Raw genomic sequence first — 14,119 nt, 5'->3', positions numbered from 1 at the left:
CTTAGAGCAGACGCAAGGCTTATCGCAAAAAGCAGGGTGTGCCGTGTTTAACCTGCGCCCAGTGAAACCGCCAAGACTTGCGTCTTGAAGGCGTTTGCAGGTGGCTATGTTTATCAGCCTGGGCTTCTGGCTGATGAGGTGTGAATGAAAGCAAAGTAGGCCTCGGCCTTCTTCACCTTCTCCTCCCATCCTTTCCTGCTTGTAGCTTACGTGGGTGAGAACGAGGCCTTGGGTAACCCCGAAGGCCGTGTGCTGAAGATGATAACCACCAACCTGTCATTCGGAAAGAGGGGTGTGCCACAGTGAGGGGAAAACTTAAGTTTTGAGCCATTGTACATTTGGGGTTCATTCAGTATAGGAAGATAGGAAATTCCAATTAATATACAATGCTAATCTTTAGATCATGCCTGTGACAAAGATAACATTTATTTTTACTCTTTTTTTTTTTTTTTGGTTATTTTGAGACAGGGTTTCTCTGTGTAGTTTTGGTGCCTGTCCTGGATCTCACTCTGTAGACCAGGCTGGCCTCGAACTTACAGAGATCTGCCTGGCTCTGCCTCCTGAGTGCTGCGATTAAAGATGTGCGCCACCACCGCCTGGCTTACTTTTACTCTTACAGAGGGAAAACCAAATGTCTAAATAGGGTGTCTACCTTCCCAGATTGTACTACCCCAAACCCCAGTCACTCAGTCCGTTCCTGTGGGGGCTGCAAACATCCATGTCATGCTTTGAAGTGCCAGTTTTAGTGTAGACATTCTCATCCCATTTTTATATGTTGAACAATGGTATAGAGCAATAGCAGTTTCTGTAACATTCTGACTCCAATATGAGCAAGAAGCCATGTGCTGGATTATTGTAACTGTGACAGAATGTACTTTTGCACTTTCTGAAGGACAAATATTTTAACTTCTGTGGATATCACATTTCTAGTCTTGGATATTAAACAAACAAACAAAAAAAACCAATAAAAAATAGGACAGGCATGGTGGTGCACGCCTTTAATTCCAGCACTTGGGAGACAGAGTCAGGCAGATCTCTGAGTTTGAGGCTAATCTGGTCTAGAGAGTGAGTTCCAAGACAGCCAGGGCTATACAGAGAAACTCGGTCTTGAAAAACCCCAAATTAAAAAATAACATTAAAAAATAATTATAAATTTGCACGCTGGAGACCTGGCTTGTTAAGAGCACTGGCTGCTCTTTCAGAGGGCCAGAGTTTGATTCTAGCACCCACATGGTGGCTCACAACCATCTGTCACTCCAGTCTCAGGGGAACCTTTGCCTTCTCTGGCTTGCTTGGGCATCGGACACACGGTACACAAATGTCCACGCAAGCAAAACACCCATAGACATGAGTAAAAACGAAAGAAACTTTAAAAATAAGTTTACCTCCCTTGCTACATGTGCTTGTGACTTCAACATTTGGGAAGTAGAGGCAGGAGGACCAGGAACTGAATGCCAGCAAGGGCTGCATAGTGAGACCCTTGCTTTAAATAAGCATATGTTCCTATTTATGCCTAAGATGGCTGTGTGAATGGTTTATTTGGATAGCGTCTCTATTTCCCATCCTCAAAATGCAATACCTTTTGTATGGGAGCCCGTTCTCGGGTTCCTCGTGGCTTTACCCAGCAGGTCTGAATAGAGGATGATCAGGACCACGGGCCTGAGTGCAGGTGTCTGAGATGGTCTGCACTTGGCTGTGCTGGGGGAGGAGGTCTTTTGCTTCACCCCTTGGCGTCTCTAAAAAACCTGGGGCAGAGACAGTCGGGGCCCATTGGAATAGGTTCCAGGCCCTCTTGAGGCTATCCTTTATTTTCTGTCTGTTTATCTCCGCAATATTTTCTGCAATAAATCCTTCTATCTAATATTTCCTGCTGCTCACACTCAAGAAAACTCTGGGGAAACTGTGGGGGTGGTGGGTAAACGCCCCATACTTTTGTATAGTGATGTTCTCTGTTGGGGTATAAAAGCCCCCAGAAAGTGAAGTAGAGTGTGTGTGTGTGTGTGTGTGTGTGTGTGTGTGTGTGTGTGTGTGTGTTTTAAATATTAAAAGAAATATACATTTAGCAGAGTACCTTGCACGTAATAAGTGCTCAATAAAATTGTGATCTTGCTCGGGCAAAATGGGTCCTTCGTGCAGGGCGTGAGCACTGTGTGCAGAGTGGAGCATATGTTCTGAGTTTCCTTCGCCTGCATCTACCCATTGTGATGTGATTTACCATGCTATTAACATGAGTCGAAAAGCGTACTGCTCTGGGATTTTAGAAAGAGGTGGGAACCTGGTCTGCAGCCATGTTCTAGTTAGAGAAAATGAGGACAGCTAATGGCTAGTGTTTAAGAAAAACAAAGCTCTTTTAGTTGCTTAGCAACTGGAGCTAGGGAGCCAGCCGAATGTGTAAGCACCGGGGAAGACAAAGGCAGAGAGGTATATATATATATATAAAAAAATGAAATTTAACGTCCAGATCCGTCCCGGGTGGAGGAGAAAAGCCCTGGTATTTAGAGAATTAGTTTGTCACATGACAGGAAAATTTAATGAAATCCTTTGAGATCCAGCCATGATTCACTCCAGATATGTCATAATTCAAGGGCGATGTAAAGTTTGTTTAATGTATTGGTTGCAAGGGAAATGGTTTGGAAACATCTGGCTGTGGAGATCCGTCACGCTCTGCGGATGCTACCGCCACCTTGTGGACAGTGCTGGGAATGGGTGGGGAGCCGGAGGAGGTGGCGGGGCTGCGTGGTTTGAAAAGTCCGCATAAGGAAGATAGTTTCCTGTGGTTTGTGAATATTAATAATCACAAATATTAAGACAAAACTCATCACTCTTTTCGTATACACAAATAGAATAGCGCCTTGATGTACACCAGCTATTTTAAAAGCACCCGGGAAGCGTTTTTGACAGGTTTTTTTTTTTTTGGTTTTTCAAGACAGGGTTTCTCTTGTGTAGCTTTGCGCCTTTCCTGGAACTCACTTGGTAGCCCAGGCTGGCCTCGAACTCACAGAGATCCGCCTGCCTCTGCCTCCCGAGTACTGGGATTAAAGGCGTGTGCCACCACCGCATGGCCGGAAGCGTTTTTAGATGAGTGATTTTCACGTATTTCTTCTTCCTTGAGCTGATGTGCGAATCTCAGTTCCTCAACAAACCTACATTCTCGTGTTTTATACAGCGATGTTCCAAACGCCTCATGTGTGTTTGTAAAAAAATCTATGCATACAGTTCTCTATCAAAATAAAGGGGCTAAATTTAAGTTTTACTTGTTTGCTTGAATATGAGGCTTTAGTTCAGTACATTTTCATCACTCATAAAAACACAAATGTATTTAGAACGTTGATCAATAATTAAACATTCAAAACACATGTTGTATTTTGAGATTTGTCTCTTAGACAGTCGAGATTTTAAGTAATCACTCTACACTCCCGGGATGTACACTTGTTATTAACACGTGACAGGGACCAGCATCGATGCCGTTCATATTTATTACATTTTCTACATATAAGCCTCAAGAAATATCAACCCCAGGATGGGAATGAAAGAAATTTTATGAGGCAACATTAATCCAGTTTGGAAAGATGATTTTTAGTTCCTTACCTCCAAGGGCTTTGCATTTTTCAATAATTTTCTTTTCCATCGGTGGACAATAGGTTGGGTCCCACTTAAGGCATTGATAGCAAAATAATCGGAGACCCTGGGGCCTGGAATAGTATTTGATTTCCGCTTGTCGATTATGGCTCTCAGCATAGTGGCACCGTCGTCACCCATGACGGGGGACCCTGTGTCCCCACACCCAGGCAGCCCACGCATCACCACCCAGGGCACTGGAGATAGTCTGTACTTTTGTGGTGGGAGAAGGGACTTAAAGATAAGGGAAGGAGAGATAGTAACCCTCCAGAGACTACCTAGGCAGACAGATTTTAGAGAGGAATAGAAATGGAATTTGAGGGCAGGAAGAAAACGAATCGTGTGTTACCAATCCTCTCCTAAGTGCGCTCCTGCCCGGCTAAGTCACGGTTTTACCTGCGAAGCCAGGCTTGTGGTAAAGCTCTCCACGAGGTGGTAGGGGCAGGATGACATTTCCAGGGCTGGGGCTGAGAAGATGTGGTGCTGTTGTCCAAGTGTGAGGACTTGAGTTCAAATCCCCAGCACTCATGGTGTGGCCATGCGTCCTGTAACTTCAGTGCTTTGGGGGATGGCGGCCAAAGGTTCGCTGGAGCCTGCTGGCTACCAGCTTAGCTCCAGGTTTCGGTGAGAAACCCTGCCTCAAGGGAACGAGGTGGGGAGTGATACAGCAGCACACCAGACATCCTCCTCTCGCCTCATGCATGCACAAGCCTGTGCAGCTACATCTGTCTAAAGACACCGCGAGGACACGTGTGTACACGCATGCGCACACGCTTTCAGTGCTGGATTTACTGAGTTCTTTACTCTTCTTTAATGTCTGATGAATTAAAAAAAAAAAAAAGATGTTGGGAGAGTCATAGTCATTCTGAAAACTTGGATTTTCTAAAAAGGACGGCCGTGGTGCCAGGTGGGATCCTGTGCTTCCTATTACACTTTGAAATTGTGTCAGCCAGCAGAGCCATAAATTAGACAGAGGAGGCAGGCAACCCCAAACCTCCGAAGCTTGAGAAATGTGTTTTCCGTCTGCTCACCTGCACGCTCCCTATAGGCCAGCCTGGCCATGCGTCTGTTTCTTATTGCAGACCCTGCGTGGCCAAATGACCCTGGTCTGGGACAACTGGTTTCCTGGCTAAGGGTGAAAAACCGACATGGAAAGGCCCACGAATGCTATCTCAGACCTTCTGCTCCAACGGCACACGCGTCACTTCCTCCCGCGTTTCTGGGGAACAAGTGAGTCGTGGCCTCTCAGAGCTCTGTGTGAGAGGATGTGCAAACTTCCCGCAGGAAGCTGCAGGAGATATTTGGACCAACCCGATAACCCGCGGCTCCATGCGAAGCCCGAATGCAGGAGCCAAGAGATGGGTATAAGTCTTGTAAAAATATTTCATCACACAGAGAAGCACAGACACAGGTATTTGCTTATCCCAGGATGACTGCTGCTCTTTGCCCAAGTGACTTCTGTTTCCTTTGCCTTAACAGAAACGGGATGTTTCAGATGCCACTGAAGACCTCTCAGTAGCCCCTCCCTCTCCATGCTCTTCCTGTCTGGAATAACTTATTGTTGTCAGGGTGGTGTGTGTGTGTGTGTGTGTGTGTGTGTGTGTGTGTGTGTGTGTGTGTGTGTGTATACACACATGCACGTTATCCTTTTATATATTTTCTGCAAAAGTGTTTTAAATTTGAAGTGCTGTAAAATCCAATCTTTGTATCATTTCCATCCCCACTCAACATTAGATATTTTTCAGATGTGTCCATATTGCCCCGTACAGATCTAGATATTCCATTTAGTCAACAGTAGTGCATTATGTGAATAGATGCAATTTGTCTTTGTCATTGAGACTTTCAATTTTGTTTTCATGGGTTTACAACAAGCATCCTTATATATTAGTTTGTGTATGCTTCTCTGAGATGTATGCCCTTGAAACAACTGAATCATTTGACCAAAACGGCCTTGTAGGTTGAAAAAGCTGACTGCTTTTGCATACCAAGTTGATGTTTTATTGATAGCTGCTCCAAAGGGCAGACTGCAGGACATGGGATCATGGCTCGTCCCACCTAAAATAATTGTTGTGGCTGAAAAGCCCAGAGGCAGATTCACAAGCCTTGGATCTCTGGGCTCTATGTAAAGCTGCAGTTTTCCTAGGGGATGCCAGGGTTGGTAAAGGTGACTCAGAGGCAGAAAGCCTGGGGAAGCTCTGGGTCTGGATGAAGAAGGCCTAGGGTATTTCATAAAGTTGGTCATATGCTGGGTCCCTCTTGACTATCAAGCAGTCTGGAATGGAGGAGTGAGGACTGAGAAATAATAGATATGAAAAATAGAGACATAGATGATGTAAAATAAAAAGACAGACACACAACATAGCATCGGGAGGGCTCTGGGTCAATACCATAGTCACCCTGAGTTTGTTTCTCAGGACCCTTTTATACCCAAAGCAGGGGAGGTAAAAGACCTCCCCCATCTCAAGGACAGCATGATTCAAGGTACAAACAAGTGCAAACAACTTCTTAATTCTCAAGACACCTGGTAACCATGCCTTTGGCCAAGCATCCTGTTATCCAACCTTAAAGAGCAAAGACAAGCTTGAACTCTCTGACCTTGAGTCAAGATGGAATCAAGCCACAAACTGGAGTCCTTTGTGGGCTCCCACAGTCATGGTATCCGAGGAACTCACAGTGATGCCAACAGGGATAGCAGGGACCCAGGAGCAGAAGGGAATGCATACCTTGGATGACAACAGATTATAAGGGTAGGGACCGACAGCCTGATCATCACTTCTTGTGGTTTGATGTCCTGTCACTTCAGGGAAGCGAGTAGGGAGAGAGTGAAATCCCTGTTGCTGGCCAGCATTGAGTTTCTGCATTTTCCATTTTAACTGAGGCTGAATTTTGTTCAGGGGTCAATCTCTCTTCATAGAGCCCACATGCTTCTGTCCCATGATATTATTTTTATCATTTAATAGAAAAGATAATCTTGTCTAGACCTAGCTGGTCCAAAGTGAGTGTTTTTTAGTCAGCTGTTCATTACTGTGATAAAACAGTGGAGATAGCTCACTTATAAGTGCAAAATGTTTATTGAGCTCGTAGTTTTATAGATCCAAAGGTGTGGTACCTACCTTGGCTCCTTTTTGGTGAGAGCAATAGTTGGTGATGGTAGGATCAAGTGTAAAAGGAAAAGGTCACAAGGCAAACTATGAAGCAGAGGGAGAGAGGAGGTGGCCAGGGGCTTATTATCCCATCAAGGACATGTGGAATATTCCTTTATACCACGTGACTGTATGTTGCTGAAATTGATTTAATAAAGAAGCTGACTGTCCAATAGCTGGACAGGATAAGGTGAGGCAGAAGAACCAGGCTAAGGACACTGGGAAGAAGGGGAGAGTCAAGGAATCACGAGCTGGACACAGAAGAAGCAGGACTTGTAGAAAATGAGGTAAAAAGCCACGAGCCACATGGTAGAACTTAGATAAGAAATATGGGTTCATTTAAGTTGTAAGAGCTGGTTAGTAACAAGCCTGAGCTATCAGCCAATCATTTATAATTAATATTACGTTTCTGAGTGGTTATTTAGGAGTGACTGCCAAAACACAGAGAAACTCTGCCTATAAGGATATATCCTCCAATGACACAAGGATTTCCCACTAGGCCAGACTTTCCAAAGATGCCACTATGTGCCACTGGTGTTGCCCTTGGCATCAAGGGGTTAACACATGGACCTTGGAGAAAACTGTATGTATTTTAAATTTCATTTTATTTTGAATTAGAATATAATTGTACCATTACCCCCTTCTTGCTCCAACTCCCCCCAGACCCCTCTTAGCACTCTCCCTCTCCAATTCATGGTCTTTTTCTGACATTATTATTGTTATATAACAATATAATATATAAATGCAACCATTTAGTGTTGCTTATATGTATATTTTAGGGCTGACTGCTTGGTATTAGGTATATAACTAGGAGACTCATCCCTGGGAGAGCTCTCCTCTCTCTCTCTCTCTCTCTCTCTCTCTCTCTCTCCCTCTCTCCCTCCCTCCTTCCCTCCCTGCAGTTGTTAATTGCCTGTAACTCTTCATCTCAGAGTGGGGCCCTGTGGAAGGGGAAGCTATATTTAAGCTATAGAAGATGCATAGGCCAGTCTGAATTTATAAGAACTGAGGAGAGACTTTCTGAAGAATCCAGAGTGGAAGACAAACAGTCACATTTTCTCTTCAGTTTGAACTTGGCTCGTGTGGGGCTGTCCCTGGCGCAGACTGTGAGAAAAACTGGATGCAGGGAACAAGGCAAGACAGAAGGAATCCTTGGAAATGACCTGGCTCCTCTTACCTCTGGCCTTCACTAGGACTGTTCTTGTTTAAGTCTACGTTGAGTTTAAAAATACTTCTCACTGAAGATCTCCCAGTTGCTTCTGCAGTCACAGTGTGTATAAAGTAAGGATGGCATTGACCAAGATCCTCAACTAACGAGTCTTCAAGTAAACTGTGGGTTTAAAATATGAAATGAATTCCAGTCACAGAATTTGTGATACACAGGCACACCAGCATCACGGCATAGGTAGATACCTCAGTTTTTCAGGAACATGGCTCAAACTTCAGTTACCGTGATAAGCTATATTAACTCCGATTAAACCCAATTTTGCCCTCAGATCGCTACATAAAAGCAGAGGTCCGTTGCGATCATCGACCAATCACTCCGCTTCTTTCAAAAGTCTTCTGTACAAACGCATCCCTGCAGCTTTGGGCAGCTTCTGCTGCAGGAGGTACAGGCCCAGGATCCCTTCTGTCTGCCAGTCTTGCATGACGGGCGGATCTGTCAAAATCATGTCAGAGACCTGGCAGCAATGGAGTCTCGGGATTGTATTGCCAGGTTTTCATTCCCCGGGATAAGAAATAGAGAGGGGGAACAGACGTGAACGCCGGCCGTCAGGAGAGGGTGACTCTCACGGCTGGGAAGGCAAAGTTGGAAGCAGTGTGACTGGAAAGGATGCGCCAGTGAGTCACAGCATGCTGCCCGGGATGTGACTGAAAGGGAAGACTATCATGACCAAATTCATTTTATAAGCGTTGGTTATACCGCCGAGCCCATTCTTCTAAATTAAAATGAAAACGCTGTGTGATGTAGTGTTAGGTAATTGTTGTTCCTGAAGCTGGGTAATGAAATAGCCCTCTAAAGCTTTAATTTAAATATATATATATATAACTTTTAGGGCAACTCTCTAGTACTCCGGTGTTTTGGAGATATGCCTTTGAGGCAGTCGTAGTGGATACAGATAAAAGTCACATATGACCTCTACCCTTAGGAAGCTAAGTATTAAATTCGCTTTACAGGGCTGGGGCATTGATTGGTTGCTTTTCAGATGAGCTTCTTATAAAATGCCATGAAAATGTTTTCAGACTCAAGCCAGTTTTTTTAAGTCAAGCACACTCACTAACGTAAGTCTGCCATCTCGTAATGATGAAGAATGAACTGTGAGGCGAGGGAGAAGGCTCAGTGGATGAAGAGGTCGGGGTGCAAGCATGAAGACCGGAGTTCAAATCCCCGGCACCCACATAGTGCACACCTGCAATTCCAGCTACAGGAGGGATGGCAGAGGCCGGTGGACTGCAGAGGCTCACTGAGAAACACCGCCTCAGAAAAGGTGTAAAGTGATAAATGAAGGACACCAGCTGTTGACCCCTGCCCACCCCCACCCTCAGCCATTTATATAGGCACACAGGGGTATACCTCCTCCCCCAAACACTGTTTAATGTTATCATTGATCTCCACTTTTCATTCTTTATTTTTCTTTGCAAGACAGGGTTTCTCTGTAGCTTTGTGCCTTTCCTGGAACTCCCTCGGTAGACCAGGCTGGCCTCGAACTCACAGAGATCTGCCTGCCTCTGCCTCCCGAGTACTGGAATTAAAGGTGTGCGCCACCACCGCCCGGCCCACTCTTCATTCTTAATGCCTATCAACACCCGAGCTCTTCAGAGCACTCGTTGACCAGAGCCACTGAGATGAAAAGGTTACCAGTGGGGCTCCACAGAGCCAGGGATGTAGATGTGGGACAATAGAAACCAGTTTAGTTTTTGGTCTGACTTCCTAGACTTGGAAGCATCCAGGCCAGAAAAGACACAGAATCAACCCCACCTCAACACCAAATGAACCACCAGGACGACTCTGTTAAGTAGGAAATGTTAACGGCTTCAGTGGTCACCTCCCGACGTGGACATCCTGAACAACGGAAGGGTACCATAACAGGCTATTCAAGTGTGGCTGGGGCACCAATTACAGATGCTGCATTTCCGCACTGCTGGACTCTGCAGAATTAACGGAGGTTTTGGAAAAAACGAGCAACACATCTATCGAGTCCCCTCACCATCAAGATTGTGAAAAGTTTGAGGAAATGGACTTGGAACTAGATTTAGTGAGGGTATCAGAATGGCCCAGCTCGACTTGCCTACAAGGAATGAGGGGGAGTGTGTCTTATTGCTTGCCTCCAGCCCTTCCTGAAGCAGGAAGCTGATTCTGGTGACCGACTCTCCTGGGGAGATGGGTGGACCGGGGTAGAGTTTGGTTGGGCCCTCTTCGTGAGGAGACAGGCCACTGGATGTGAATTAAGAGGATATGGTCAGCGTGGGGTTGGTTTCTGTGGAAACCAGGGGCTGTGGGAGGAGCAGTGGCTGGAGGAAAATACATTGCCTGTGCCCTAGATGTTCAGGCATAAGCCCCCTCTCTGTGAACCACCAAGACACCATGGCCACTCTTATAGTCATTTCATTGTGGTGGCTTGCTTATAGTTCAGAGGTTCAGTCCATTATCATGGCGGGATATGGCGGCGTGCAGGCAGACGTGGTGCTGGAGAGGTAGCTGAGTGTCCTACATCTTGGCTTGCAGGCAATAAGAAGTGGACCGAGGCACGGAGTAGTATTTTGAGCATAGATGAGACCTCAAAGGCCCACCTCCACAGTGACGTACTTCCTCCCACAAGGCCACACCTCCTAAGAGTGCCACTCCCTTTGGGAGCCGTTTTCTTTCAGACCACACCAGCTGAAATATCTGCCTGTCCCATCTAACAACGAGGCAGCAGAGCTGACACCTAGGTACCATGGACCACACCCTCTGAGTCTAGAGAGCTAGGTGGAATCCATGCTAACAACAGACTTTGGTGTGAATGAAAGTGAGCATGTGTTAGACCCACAAGCCGTTAACCTCACGAACACCAGGAGCCGGGAAGGTGGTCTCGGTTGTGACTGCCGAATTGAACGTCAGTCTAGTCTGGAAGTTCTAAACGTCCAGCTGGCCACAGCAGACCCAAGGCCAATAGCATGGTCCTAACCCTCCCAAGCTCCCAGGTCAGCCCGATGCAGTTATTTCTGGTGTGCGAGAGTCACAGGAAGCATCGACGTAGCTGTTGTAGCCACTGTTAATGTTTTTTACAATACACAGTAGTAGAGAAAACCCACAGGGCCCGTGAGACCACTTAGCAGGCAAAGGTGCTTGCCACGAAGTCCAACCACTTGATTTGATCCCCAGGACCCACAATTTAGGGGGAGAACTGACTCCTACAAGTTGTCCCCTGGCCTCCACCTGTGTGCCATGGCATACTACCCCCAACACACACACACACACACACACACACACACACACACACACACACACACGAAATGAACATGTTCTTAAAAGTCATATCACTACCATTTCTTACTAAATGGCCTTTATTTTCATCGCTACTATATAAAGCTTAGTATTTTTTCTAAAAGGAAAGATTGGTTTACACGTAGTAAAGTTACAAGTTAGATGGCTAAGGATAATATAGCCACTAGGAGAGAGCGGAGCCAAAAGGCCTTGGAAAACACAGAGCGGTAAGCAGCAATAAAATTAACATCTACAGAGAAACCTAGCGGTGCAATAAGGTAAGCAGGAAGCAGCTTTTACACTGAAGTTATTTAAATACAGAAATAGCACCTTACATCGATCAATGTAAACTTGGTAGGTAGGTTCAAGTATAAAAGTTATACCCCCAACTCTTGTACCAGAATGCAAGGGTCTCGCAAACCCCGGACAGCACGGTTTGAGGCGGCACACCCCCTCGGTGCCGACTCGGAGCGCATGTCCTCCGCAGGGTCGCTAACAGTTACTTCTTCTTGCACTCAATTAGATTACGACAGACTGGATTGCCATTGCTTTTCCGCCCTGGGTCTTAGCTGTGCAGCTTCGAAAGGGCATCAGTCTTCTGGAAGAGTCCCAAGCCGCACCACGTGGGACCCTCGGACAGAAGTGACTCGGTTTTCCCACTGATGGAATTGCTTCTTCGCACCCTCTCAAGAACCACAAATTCTCTGAGGTTAATGTGGTCAATTCACAAACGAGAGTAAAAAATCAATGATAGTACAGGGCGGCAAACAGTTAAAATAAATGAACGTTATCCAGGAGCAAGGAAAGAGGGTTGTGTTTCTATTGATATGCGGACTTCTTGATAAAGGAAGTTCATAAGCGTGGCGGATTTTAAATGCCAGCGCCTTCAACAAGGCTCACTTGCTGCATGTCCGATAACCTGAAAACGGGCGATTTTTCCGTGTTCCAGGAAGGAACCAGCAGTGTGGATTCAGAGTCACCACCACCACCATGCAATTTTTACCTAACTCAAGAAAAGACGAAAACAAAACCAACCAAACAAAAACTTTTAAAAAGGGGAACAATGCCTTATTGCAACTTTAGAAGCTTAGTGTTGATTAAAAAAAAAAAAATTGATCAGTAGCGAATGCGTTAAATCTGGCCACCCATTTCAAGTTTTCAAAAGCGATTGTTGGGATAGTAAGACTAAAGATGTCCTGTACTTAATATAAAGCTACTTTGATCAGACTCCCAGAGTCTCTTAAATTAATATTTCTTATTCTTTTATATGGTATTTTATGGGGCACAAAAATACAAAGAAAAGGTAGCCTTATATTAAGACTCTAAATCTAGGAAGTTTCATGAGAAAAAGGCCGCAGGAGGAAGACAGGGGAAGAAAGAGGTTTACTCTGCAGAGACAAGATCGAGGTAAAAACACGCATCCATGCAGAACACGGAGAACCCCAGAGCGACGTGGCGCACAGCGGGAGACGTCCGGCAGTTTCCAGAACTGCATCTGTTAGAGACCAACCAACCCCTGTGCCCGCCGTCCCTTTTCTGGACCACAGAACTTCGGAGCGCTCTCAGGAATGGACAGAATGTGCCCATTTCCCCCACTTTCTCCCTCCAAGTACGAGGAAGGCAAGGAAAAGAAAGAAAAAGAATCAGCCATTGATCTGTACGCAAAGGAAGCGGAGCACAGTAGGTTTCGTTTTGTTCTCAACAAACAGTAAAACCTCACTGTTCACGGGAGAAGCAGACTCGAGGCACCTCGACTTCCGGTTGTGGTCCCAACGCCCCCAGACGGACGGACGGGACAAGCACAGTTCAACGATACCTAGGCGGGGCATTCACAGTTACTTTGGTCTTGACATTTGTTGTGTACATATACATTTATCCACATTATTAATAAGTTGTAGAATAAGTGCAGGGCAATTTATAAAAAAAAAAAAAAAGTCTTAAACATTCAAGTCGCGATACCCTGAAAAATACGTGTTAGACCGATGTCGTAAACTTTGTGCAGTAAGTCGTCCCCCCCACCCCCCCACTTCAGGAACAAAATAAATAATACTGTAGGATTTGTAACTGAAGGCGGCTGGCTTCCTTCCTGGAGCCCGAGGAGGAAGCCGTAGCGTCTTTAGGCTGCAGAGAAAGTTCTCACCACAGACTCACTCAGGGCAGGCGGGTATGCACGTCGCCACCACTTGCCCTGGTTAAGTGCTAGACAGCCCCCACCCCCTACTTCAGAAGAACCCCAAGGCTCCAGCAGCCTGTTAGGACTGACTTCCAGCACTCCGATGATTCTCGAACCAGACCACACCAGTCACCAGTCAGTCAGGACTGCCGCTGGGACACGCAGGCCCCCCCCCCCCCCCCCCCCCCCGACTCTAGCTGGCATCGAATGCATAATTAGCAATAATCACTTTCAGGAAAATAGGGTGACTCATGATGTTGGGAAGTTAGCGGAACCAGAGAGCAAAGACACAAGCTAAGGACGGGGATGGCCTGTGTTCCCCTCGGGACAATGTCTGGGACACAGGGAACTGTGGGTGCGGAGGCTACCCCACCCACTGGAGCATCCAGTTAGTCAGGCCCACTGTTCGAGATTTCTAGCCGTCGCTGGGCTGAGCTGGTGTTTCGTGATTGGCTCCTCTCTCTTTTCTTAAAGACAGGGTCTCCGAGGCTGCCAGGGGTCTTGAAAAATGTCTCCCGGTGTCTCCGGTGGATGCTCTTGGGGGTCGCTGGTGCGGGTGACTGAAGAGAGAGAGAGCAAAAGCAGAGATGAAATGATGCTTCAAGCTCCAAGACGGGAATCTCTTCCTGCTGGGGGTCACCAGCTTGCCTGTCCTCTTTCTCTGCTCTGCGTTCCCATTCTATGCTTCCCACCCATCCAACCCTTAGCGCAATGCGT

The 14,119-nt window shown here is 46.2% G+C and overlaps 1 protein-coding gene across 1 annotated transcript in view; it reads right to left on the bottom strand.

The window, feature by feature from the left end:
• Positions 1-11,298: 11,298 nt before the first annotated feature.
• The window catches only part of E2f7 (E2F transcription factor 7), a 44,229-nt gene continuing 41,408 nt past the window's right edge, over positions 11,299-14,119 (bottom strand). Inside the window, exon 13 of the mRNA XM_006974449.4 lies at positions 11,299-13,962. Coding sequence (XP_006974511.3) covers positions 13,792-13,962 — 171 coding nt within the window. The 3' untranslated portion in view covers positions 11,299-13,791. The remainder of the gene's footprint in view (positions 13,963-14,119) is intronic.

Source organism: Peromyscus maniculatus, chromosome 18 (assembly GCF_049852395.1).
Source record: "Peromyscus maniculatus bairdii isolate BWxNUB_F1_BW_parent chromosome 18, HU_Pman_BW_mat_3.1, whole genome shotgun sequence".
Taxonomy (NCBI): domain Eukaryota; kingdom Metazoa; phylum Chordata; class Mammalia; order Rodentia; family Cricetidae; genus Peromyscus; species Peromyscus maniculatus.
Note: the sequence above shows the minus strand (reverse complement) of the source record. Positions and strands in the feature narration are given on the sequence as shown.